Below are 11900 nucleotides of genomic sequence, written 5' to 3' on the forward strand. Positions count from 1 at the left end.
AGCATATCTTTTAAGCTAAAAGGGAAGTGCCAGTAGGGAGGGAGATATTAAAGATACAAGAAGAAATAGGACATAATTGATGGAGAGAGACTACTGGAGAAGTGAGAGAGTCTTGGATCTAGAGCACCAGTGGAAGGACACGCCTTAGGTGGAAGGGGAAACCTAGTGAGATGGGAGGAGAGAAGAGGATGCTACTGATTGAAGATAAATATGTAGGGGTGGGAGAAGTGAAGTCAAAAGAGTTCCCACCTAAAAAAGGAGTCCCTCTTTTCTCAGTGAAGTAGAAGGAAAATCATATGATGAAAGTAAAGGAGCAGGAAGTGGAGCAGAATTTTGAGCGAAGTGTGAAATCCCCAAATATTTGGTGAAGGGATTGGGAAAGGAAGTTGGCAAGGGCCAAGGAAAATATTGCCAAGCACCACTAATGACCCAACTAAGGTCTGTGACCTTTATAATAAGCACCAATCTGCATGGCTGTTTGATTTTTCCCCAGTAACTCTCACCAGTCCTGGTCTAGAAGTGGAGAAGTCCTATGATTGGATTCCATCAGGGTAGAGTTTTGTAGGACAATTATAACAGAAAGTCAAAGGACAACCGTTTACAGGACAGTGGCTTAAGAGCAATTTACATGATGGACCATAGAGTCTAGGTCGGGGGGGGGGGCGGGGTGAGAAATTGGCTAAAAATGGAGGGATCCAGGAAATGGAGGGTTTGTTGAGATCAAAGAACAAGTAAAATAGGAGCAAGCACTTGAAAGAGTTAGAAGGTTAGCTAGATGGGAAGCTAAGCTCAGAGAATGAGATGACAGGGTGGAATATTTCAGATAAAGGATCATTTGGGATAAAGAAAAGACCTGGGGGGCGGCTGTGAGTCTCTATTCTGTCTGTACATCATCTATGAGGTTTTAAAAAATCATTTGCCCAGGTCTCACCCCGAGAAAGCCTGATATAGTAGGTTCTGGGTGGGCCCTAGACATTGGTATTTTATGGAACTCTACAAGTTATTCTAAAGTGCAGCCCTGGTAGAGAAGCACTGGTTTAAAAAATGGCCATGGAGTGGATTGCAGAAGTGGAAAGGAGATAACGTTGATTAAAGTGAAGGGGGGCCAAGGAGCTATAAGAATAGGGTGTGAAGGAGGTGTCCATTTATATTTTGTTCCACAGAGTGATGGCAGGACGGGGTGTAGAAAGGAGAGGATTTTGTAAGCAGGTGCAGGAGTACTGATCTCAAATAAATGATTTGGATTAAAAATAAGGGGGTGGAGAATTTGCCTTCTCCATTCGCCCAGGCCTAAGGATTTGGGGTGGAGGAAATGAGCAGCCTCCACCAGGATTGCCTAAGGAAGTGGTACCCTCATTAGATAGTAGGGGTAAAGGTTGTTGTTCTTGACCTCAGCTATGTAATAGAAATACCTGAGGAGCTTAAAAAAAATAAAGATGCCTGGACCTACTCCAGACTAACTGAATAGGAACCTCTGGGGGTGGAGCTCTGGCATCACCCTTTTTTCTCCCCAAAGTTTCCCAGATGACAGTGATGAGCAGTGGAGTTTGAGAAACTAAGTCAAGAAGTAAAGAGAGCATTTAATGAAGAGGTTGAAGGTATAGAAACTTTTATATCTAAAAGGACAAGCCCTAGCCACTAGAGGAACTGCAGAACATTGGAGTGGACACATAGGAGATGATAGATGATTAGAGGGGTTTTTCTCTCTTTACAAGGTAGTGGGATGGAAAAAATGTCAGAGTAAGAGATTTGGAGAGAGTAGCTGGGCCCTGGAGTTACAACCAGAATTTATGCATACCCAATGAGTCCAAAGGTCAAATGCTGTTTGCAGTTTGTGGTCCAGTCAACATTTTGTGACCTTGTTCTGGGTTTTAGGAGAATACAAGACATATACTTAGAAACAACTCATTTGGACTCTGCTCTCTGCAAATATCAACCCAGAGCTGATCAGATTGAGTCTTAATATAAATGACCAATGCTCACAGGATTTTGAGGAGAGAGATATTTTAGTGTTCCTAAAGAAACAAAACAAAACAAAAACCAGTTCTCATCTAGGCTCCATTCAGTCACTAAACATTTGCTGAGGGCTAGGGTTCAAATATGTTGGCTTTTTTAGAATTGAGTAATAGTGTATCTATTAAGAGCTTTAGTTCTGGAGACGTAGTGGGGACTTAGGTTCAAATCTTGGTTCTCATTCTTGCCAATTGTCTAATCCTGCATATGTGGTTTAACCTCTCAAAGTTCTTTTCTCTTATATAAATATAAGACCTACCTCATAAGATTGTTGTGGGGATTAAATGAGATAACCCTAGAAGTACTTTGCATGTGGCAAGTGTTTCATTAATGATAGTTTTTAAGTGTGTTGGCACAAGCCAAGTGCTAGGGAATGTGAGAATAAATAAGATACAGCTTTTGCTGTCAAGTACCTCAAATTTTAGCTAGAGAGATAAATATGTAAAGAAAAAAAGCTAACAATCCAGTGCTGATAAGTGCTAAGCTCAGAGTATACACCGAGTAGTTTTATGAGGGCATGAAAGGAAGAGCACTTAACTTTGTCTGCAGAGGGAAGACAGGTAAAGGCTTGTCATAGGAGAGAAGCCCAAGAATGAGTCTTCAAAGAAAAGGACTGATGAGAGTGATGCACACAATGTTGAGGGGAGGGGTAAGAAGTAAGATTTTCCAGGCATAGGCATAGCATGTGGAAAAGCTTGGAGGTAAGAGAAAACCTGGCTGTTTAGGGAGCATGGAATGAATATAGATAGTGGAGTCCATGGCAAGAATAGAGGCTGGAGAGATCGGCTAGGAGCAGATCATGCAAGCCCTTGGATATCATGCCAAGGAGCATGAACATTTAACATATGGGAAATGAGAGATTCAAGACCAGTTTAGGAGAAATAATGGAAGTTGGTGATCAATTAATGTAGAAATAAAGTAGGAGTCCAAGATGACCCCCAAATTTCTGGTTTGGAGAGCTGGGCCAGTGCTGGACTACCCCATAGTCATAGTAAGCAGATGCATATGGCATCTAGCTAATCAGGAGCACTGAAAATGTGGAAAGAGTTGACTTTTGGATATATAGCTTTTAAAAAGATTCCAATCAATCATTGTGGGAACATAATTTTTTTGACTTCCTAACTTTTTTATGCTTTAGTATTGTTTTTATTTGAATTGCATATTTGAAAGGGAGACTCATAATCTTTTCATTGTTTAGAGCCTCCCAAAGAAGGAGGAGTATAAGGCCTTACTCCTTCTCTGATCTGAGTGGTTAGTGGTACCATTTCAATGAGATATATGGAGCACTGGAAGAGGAGCAAGTTTGGGCTTCCTGCTTTTGTTATGTTTAGCCCAGAGGGAAGGGAATGTCTGGCTGGTAAGGGACTGGTAATCAGGTGGCCTTCTAGGGAGACACCATTAAGCCAATTCTGCATATAACTCAGTTAAAGTGGAAGTGGGGTGTTTGCATCTAAGTCAACATGCTACAAACATGCAGCCACTACTAATAGAAAAGTTGCAAGAGTTTATTTGCCAGCAAGAGAGGCCATGAATCCAAATCGATAAAAGGTTTGGAGGTATAGATTAAGATAGGGGCTTTTAACCTGGAGTCTAGGAGAATTATGAACCTCTGAAAATATATGCAAAATTATATATATGTGTGTAATAGTGTATTATTATGGGCAGAAGTTCTACAGCTTTCTTCTGATTTTTCAGAGTAGTCTTTGACCCCTAAAAGGTTACCAAGAGCTTGTTACTATAAAGCAGATGAAGCTGCTGTTTCGGAGTTCCTCACTTACCTGGGACTCTCCCTGGGCCCCTCCACTATTTTGTAATTTTTTTTTTACTTAAAGGGAGCCTTACTCTCAAATTATATAAAGTGTGTGGCCCCCCAATATCTGGATCCACCTCTGCTAATCACCAATTAGGGAATGATCTAACATGAGTTAGTATCTGGGAGTGGACACAATTGAAATGAATGAGTATGGAGAAAGGACTGCAGAAGTCCAAAGACTATATTAGCAAAGGCAGAAGAGAGAGAAGCAATGACAATCAAAGAAAGAATGGTCACTGAGAGAGGAAAAAAGTCAGACCACGTTGTTGAGGAAGGGGAAAAAGAGACGGTTAGCCATGGCCAGCATGGATGGGAGATCAGGACAGGTAAAAAATAACAAAAAGATTGCAGGAGTGACTAGGACAACTTCCATGGAGTGGCAAGAACAGAAGGCTTATTGTTCTGTTTGCTTTTCTGAGCAAGTAAAAATGGTAGTTGAACAAGAATAAATGGTAGCTACAGTACACAAACATGCAAGGGAATTAGGAGTACCAGCAGAAAGCTCTAAATTTCACTGTTAAAATAGTATTCATCATTAAAATAGGCTCACTGTAAAAATGGAATCTGTGCTGAAGTTAAGTTAGATAATATGCACGTATTTTTTTCAGAATAAGTCCTAAATGTGCTCCATGGCTAGGCATAGGCTTTGAGTTACTCTTGTCCCCCTGCTTCCAGCCTTTCTTTCCTGATCCTGTATGGTCCCTCTCACTACTTAAATTTTCATATTTATGCCCCGTATCTTTGTCCTCTGGCTAGAGATATGGAGCAGTGAGAGAGGGGAGAGAGAGAAAAGAAGTCATAATAATGGCATTTGAACATGAAAAGTTTTGAATTTGAAATTCATCATGGGAAACCCACAAAACCAGTAATCCATATATAGTTGAATGTTTCCTGTAATTCAGGCCAAAGCAACATCTGTTTGGACCAATATATTTTAAATTGACCACCCTGGCAATTTTGAAATTGATTGGTTTCAACTGGGTAAACCTGGTTCATGCTGACTTGCCCAATATTAGGAGGATGAGTATTATTTTTGCAGTGTGAAAAGCAGTCTTATCAGAGATACATGCTAAAATCTGCTGATATGTGTGCTATAGAAGCTACTAGATGCCATTTTAGAATGTTTCCACAGTAACTTCCTCCTGGGAACTATTTCCAGATAGACTAATTTCATTATAGTTCTCAACTTAATTTCTTCAGTGATTATATCTTTAAAGGCTTTTAACTTATTAGCTATTGATACATTTATTCATAACTGTGTAACTGAAAAATCTGCTACTTGAGAAAGGCAATGATTTTGAATGGGTAGTATGACAGAATATAATGGGAAAATGGGAAAATAGCTACAAACTAGAAAGACTAAACCAAGGAACTGGTTTGAGTTTTCTAAGAACCAAATAAAATTAATTAAGTAATAAAAAGCAGCAATTTGTAGCTTTTAACTAGCAAAGCACTAAGTAGGAAATGATTGTAAATGTTTTTAATGATAAAAATAGATTTGTAACATCATTGATTTGCAATAGTATTCTTGTTGAAAGAAGACCAAGACTTTATTAAGATATGCTTTATAGGCTGGGTGCGGTGGCTCATGCCTGTAATCCTAGCACTCTGGGAGACCAAGGCAGGAGGATCACTTAAGCTCAGGAGTTTGAGACCAGCCTGAGCAAGAGTGAGATCCCATCTCTACTAAAAATAGAAAGAGTTAGCCTGGCCTAGTGGTGCGTGCCTGTAGCACCAGCTACTCAGGAGGCTGAGGCAGGAGGATCACTTGAGCCCAGGAGTTTGGGGTTGCTGTGAGCTAGGCTGATGCCATGGCACTCTAGCCCGGGCAACAGAATGAGACTATCCCCCCACCCCCATATACATAAATATGTAAATGAAAGAGGCTCCAACCACTTGATATTTAGCTATAGTTAACATGGAAACAATTCATAACATGCTTTTCTTTTCTATTCTTTCTTTCTAATAGTAAGCCTTAGTTTGACTTGAGTGTAAGAATTTCTTCTTTAGTTAACAGATACAACAAAGCCAGTAAAGATAATATCCCTAGATGCCTGTTGGTTAAACCATTAGCCTGTTAAAGGACATAAATCAGTTTAAATGAGGGTTTTGTTTGAATTGGGTTTGGGTAATTTTTGAATTATTTGGACATAACATTTTTTCATCAAATTCTTAGCCACTTCTGCAAATGAAATTGGAAGGAATATCTGAAGAAGTATTGTTAAAATTGTGTTAGAATCAATTGTCTTTCAACATTGTAATTGTTCTTGATGAACCTAATTGTACAACTTGTGGATACCAAAACTATACCCCAAATAAATACATGTTAACATTTTGCCTTTAGCCAATAAGAAGAAAGAGAAAGAGCGCCCAGAGATCTCTCTTCCTTCAGACTTTGAGCATACGATTCATGTGGGGTTTGATGCAGTCACCGGGGAATTCACTGTAAGTAAGCTCCTTATTTTGTTTTGTAAGCCATGAAAGGATTCCTTTATGAAAATAGATTTCAAGCAAGAAATGCCATGTCCCAAATGTCAGACTATGTTTTTGATGATTCCAAATAAGATAGACTTTGCCTGGACAATCATAGATGGAAATAGAGGGTAGCAGCAACATTGGCAAATTTATTTTGTCCATCTTAAATAAAATGTCTACTTGCTGTCCTGTCTTCAACTTGGTTGAAAATATTAATATTAATTTGCCATGACACAGAAAATGTAGTCCCAATAGAGAGACCCTGCCTGAGCTTTTTCTTTTGCATACTAAGTGAATCATAGAATCATGTACTCAATTTGGCCAAGGAAGACAATCCATCTGAATAATTCAGGCTGTACATTGAAATCTGGATTACTCAGATCAGCTAGCCACACTAACCAAAAATCTCTATAAAACTGACCTGTTCTTCCTTTGATTTCAAGAACATAGATTATTTTTATGATTATTAATAGGTATATTTATTTGTAGTGCTTACATAGCACAGGATCTCAGATCTATGACATTTTATACTTTTTTATTAAGATCCAGGTTTTTTTAGATGGATGAGGGAAAAGATATGTCCCAAGAATAGTCAGCTATCTTTTTCCATACTAGTAAGGAACTCAATCAAAATGTGCATTCTGAAATGAGGAGTAATTTTAAATGCATTTGGAAAAAAATCTTTGATAGAACTCTCACCATTAATTATTGGGCTGTAAACCAGAGAGAAATTTAGATATTAAATAGTTGAAGTTTTTATTTCATAACATGATGGTTAGTGAGTAGACTGTGTCACATGATTAAGTGAAAAACATAAAAGAAGGAGCAAATTAATATGATATGGAAAAACAAACCATGTTGCTAAATTGACAGTCTAATTATCTTATTTTTTTCAATTCTGGAAGTAAGCAATGTGAGAATGAAATTGAAACTGAGTAAATATCTTGGCCTTGTAAAGTGGTGTGAGCTGATTATTTCTGCGTTCTCAGTAGCAAACAGAAGAGAACGTTAAGAAATATTGACAATGATAAAGTGGAGATAGGTAAGATTTAATCTATTTTGTCATTGGAGTTAGAGACCTTATTCAAGTGGCCTTGAGTCTGAGCTTGGCCTTTACTATATTTCTAGAATATTCTCTTAGTTACACTTAGAAATTATAACCTCACTATTACCACTACCACCACCACCATCACTTCCAGAAAAAAAGTAATTTGTATAATCTGAAAAAAATTTATATTTTAAGAGTCATAAAGAGATTATAACTGTTCTTTCTTACATTTGATACAAGGAAAACCCTTAAACCTTATAAAAGTTGTGCTAATAATGCTTCCCTTTTTTAAGAACTTTATCTTTCCAGTTTTGACCTTTTTATTTTCTCTGTGCTTCTCTTCTGTTTAAACTTATGTTTTATTGTTGTCATTCCAATTTTTTTTCTCTTTTTTTTTTACTCTCGGATGTTTTGTTTATTTGTTTGTTTGTTTTCTGATGTGACATTTTGCTCCTGCAGTTATCTCATGTGACATTCTGGTTCATTTCCGATATTTATATTCTTTCTACTTTTCCAACTTACTCGATATGTTGTGATACAATATCTCTATCTTTAGCTCTTTCTTTGTCCTTTTGGGGTTCTGAATGTAAATGAAAGAAAGTGAATCACCACCATCTTGCTGACTGCAGCACTAGTCATTTTCACTTTGCTGTCAATTAGAACCCAAAGAACCAATCAGAGAGGGATGGAACAGGATATGTGATGCACAGTCTTTCCAGTGGGGAAAAGCAGTTGGATACAACCAAACCAAACCAAACAAATACCCTTCCCCCCTAAAAAATCCCACAATTTGAAATAAAACAGCTATTTGGAAGCAATCAGTTATCAGAAATCCATTAAATATATAGAAAGACACAGCCTAGATTTGAAAATTGGAAGTACTTTATTGTTATCTTGATTATCTTTTATAACTACTATCCACACATTATTTTTAAAGATACCAAATTCTGCCTTTTTTACTATTTTAACCTATGATTTACATTTATGTTATTATGTTTATTAAGTTTTAAAATGCCAAATAATAAGTTTTTAAGAAAATCATTTTATTGGTAGGATTTAGAATTGGGTCCTAATTGCCACAGTACCACTAATTCATTGTGTGTTGGGGGGATCATATTGCTAAATTTGATTATTGTGGTTGTTGAGGTTGAATTTTGAGCAATTCGTTCAACTGTCTAATCCAGTTGTCTTACAAGGGCCTGTTATTTTGAATGTTTGGACACTGATTTGGTGTGTTGCTTGGTGATTACCCTATGGCTAATGGCCCATGTAATCCTGTACACCTGGTCATACACTTGGACCCTGAAGCTAAAAGTAGGTTGGGAGGTGAGATTTTTGGTATTAAATTATTACAAGTCCTTACCCATTATATTGCCATTTTTGTCCCAAATACTTCAGAACTCCCCTTTCCAGACCTCTAGACCTGTGACGGTCGCTTCAAGTCAATCAGAGGGAAAAATGGTATGAGTGATATAAATTATCATTTCTTATGATAAGATAAATGCTTGGCCTGTTATATCATGCTGCCATTCTCCTGGGCTACACTGGACAATCCCCAGCTTGATGTACATCTAGTTGTTATCGTATACATGGTCAGGCATTGATATGTGCTCCTGCTTCTGATGCTCAAACTCCTAGGTCTCTAAGTTTTAAGATTTGTGCCTCAATTTGGAGTTATCAGATGGCTTTCTGATTATGTGCCTTTGTGGCATACATTCAAATTTAAGTGTCAGGTTTCATTGATAAATGGGTTTGTCTCAACTTAGAGAAAAGAAATTATGTCAGCAGTGTAGTTATGTGGTAAGTATAGTTGTCTGGAGGATTTTCTGCAATTGACAGCATTTTTTCCTGCTGTCTAGTGATCACAAGACTATTTATCACAAAAGTTTAGAAGTGCCATAAGAATGTATAATAATTGCAAATATTCTAATGATTATGGTAATGATCATGCCAGTGATGTCTGCTCTGGTGGTTATGTGCAATGCATACCTCAATTTGTAACACTTAATAACTCCTTTGGCCATTACAGTATTAACCAAATGCTATTAATTGCACTTAGAATCAGAACTGGGATCATGCATGGGCTCCTGAGTTCAAATTTTTGGCTTAAGGCTTTAGCATCAAACTGCGTGATGAATGCATGTGAAAGTGTTGTTTTACTGTGCTTGGAGTAACCCCAAATGCCAGGAATCAAGGACGTATATCCCAAATCAAGCCAGTTGGGTCGAAGCATGTTTCTATAGCATTTGAGATATCTTTATTTAGACAACGTTGTTACCCTATATCTGATCTTATTTTGTGGGAAGTGGGATTTTGGATCTGTAGCACTAAAATGGAAATTATTCATATATGGCTTAAGATGGAATGGTTTCCCTTTCCCTGATCTAAATATCTAAGAAACTTAAACATAGAGTCTGGCTGTGTGGGAACATCCTTTATCTAGTTTTCTGTAAGCCAGCCATGACTTTAGCTACAAAGTGTAGAAGAACATATCAATGAGAGCAAAAATTCAGCATTACCACATAGCCATCCTTTGAATTTTAGCCACACACACACTTTCAATGTGAAACTGAAATTGGCTAACCAGATTTGGGAACTGAAATTTGTAAGTTCATCACATGGCCATTGGCTACTTGTGATCACTCAATTATAAAAGCAACTTACAAATTATTGTCAAAGGTTTTCATGATGCCATCCTTCTTCCCTCCAAATTCATGTTTCTGCCTTTTAGTAATTTCTTCAGTCACTTAATGGTAACTCCTATTATTACATATTTATGGAGGAAGCATCTGGCCAAAAGTGGAATTATACATCCAAACTTTGCTGGAACATTGTTGTTTTCTCTGTTCTCTTAAATCTGTTGTCCTGTAGCCTGTCCTGTCCCTGATTTAGTTAATACCTCCCTATTTTCATAACCGCCCCACTTTAGAAGGGACCCCCCCCCCCATTCAGACCCATTGGTTTCATCTCCTCCCACCTTCTAAGTTGTCCCACATTCTGTTTTAACTTTCTTTTCTTTCTTTATTTACGTCCATTACAGCCAGATCTCTATGGCTCACAGATGTGCCCAGGGAAGCTCCCAGAGGTGCGTCACAGGCCCAAAAGAAGCTTGCATCAAAGTGCTTCTTTGAGATGTCATAGCACTGCAGCAGCAGGTTCATGTGTGTACAGTAGAGTTGTTGCTTGGCTTATCTCACTTTTTTGTTGTCATTCCCAAACTCTGGAGGCCCACGTCACACATTGTTTTGCCGAGACTTCATAGGACAAAGGCACAAAAATTTTTCTGGACGCACTTCAGGAATCGTGTGTCTGTCTCTCTCTCCAAGTTGCTCTTGGAGGTTGGATAATTATGAAATGGGGACATCTGTAGGCCGAAGATGTAGGAAAGAATGTTGAATGCTCAATGCAAAGCTAACCTCTCTGTGTAATTTTTGCAATTCTCCTCAGTTAGATATCCAAATACTCCCTCCTCTCTGTCGTAAATGCTTCAGATTGTTATAAATTCTCTCAAGGCTTTGGCATGATTTTCTTAGTCCCCAGGTTCTATATGGCCTATAAATGAAGTGAGGAGGAAGGGAGGGAGGGAGGAGAGAAGGAGGGCATGCCCTAGAGCAAGCTGCAGGGGAAATGCCCAAAGCAGCATTAATGTTACTATTTAGCATCTCAGTGGTTATTGCTACTCCAAAATTCTGGTTTTGTCTCCTCCCAATCCGCCTTTATTTTAAAGCTCTAGATCCAAAAAATTACATTGTGCAATCACAAAGTATAAACTGACCAAGGGTGAGGCTTTCTTTCTATTCTAAAATATATTCTGATTACAACATGCCCAGAAACAGCACATGTTATTCCAGTTGTATGAAACCCATTGATTTGCACTATACTACGCTGTGCACAAATTTAGAGAAGTCTTGCTATGTCTGCCCTGAGTCGCCAGAACAAAATAAGCTAAGCCGTAAACATCATTTCATGGATGAGCAGAGTCAATATGGAGGTGATTTTCATGTGCTTTTTTTTTCTATCACAGTCATACTCCCACCCACCCTTTTTAAGTTGGATCCTAGTTTTACCTATGTGTTTTAATTAGAGAAGAGAATGATTGCATTATTAAGTTACTAACTTTAAATCTAGAATGTAACTTCAGTTTCCCAAGTGTAATCCTACAGGTAGCATGGGCTTCTTGGTGAAGAACTTTACTGGAACGTAAAAATGCTGCTGCCAAATGTTCTGAGCTGCCATTCTTTCCCTTTGGTTGTCCACAGGGAATTCCTGAGCAATGGGCACGATTACTCCAAACCTCCAACATTACAAAACTGGAACAGAAGAAGAACCCACAAGCTGTCCTAGATGTTCTCAAATTCTATGATTCCAAAGAAACAGTCAACAACCAGAAATACATGAGCTTTACATCAGGAGGTAAGAGGAAGTCTAAGGTATGAAAAGGTGAAGAAGTCATTCCAATCTCAGAGCTTCATTATTAGAACAAAATGTGTGTAGAACATTCAAAGTGAGTTCTAGTACCTTCTCCAAATGGCTTCAGTGTAAGTAAACCAA

General features: G+C 38.1%; 1 protein-coding gene across 7 annotated transcripts in view; it reads left to right on the plus strand.

The window, feature by feature from the left end:
- PAK3 (p21 (RAC1) activated kinase 3) overlaps positions 1 to 11900 on the plus strand; it is a 254528-nt gene that overhangs the window by 172013 nt on the left and 70615 nt on the right. For 5 of the 7 annotated variants that reach the window (XM_075999452.1, XM_075999451.1, XM_075999449.1 and 2 more), the window contains 4 exons: positions 6171 to 6271; positions 8748 to 8810; positions 10390 to 10434; positions 11609 to 11762. In XM_075999452.1, coding sequence (XP_075855567.1) covers positions 6171 to 6271; positions 8748 to 8810; positions 10390 to 10434; positions 11609 to 11762 — 363 coding nt within the window. The remainder of the gene's footprint in view (positions 1 to 6170; positions 6272 to 8747; positions 8811 to 10389; positions 10435 to 11608; positions 11763 to 11900) is intronic. The other 2 variants (XM_075999453.1, XM_075999454.1) reach the window with 2 other exon arrangements.

Source organism: Microcebus murinus, chromosome X (genome assembly GCF_040939455.1).
Source record: "Microcebus murinus isolate Inina chromosome X, M.murinus_Inina_mat1.0, whole genome shotgun sequence".
Taxonomy (NCBI): Eukaryota; Metazoa; Chordata; class Mammalia; order Primates; family Cheirogaleidae; genus Microcebus; species Microcebus murinus.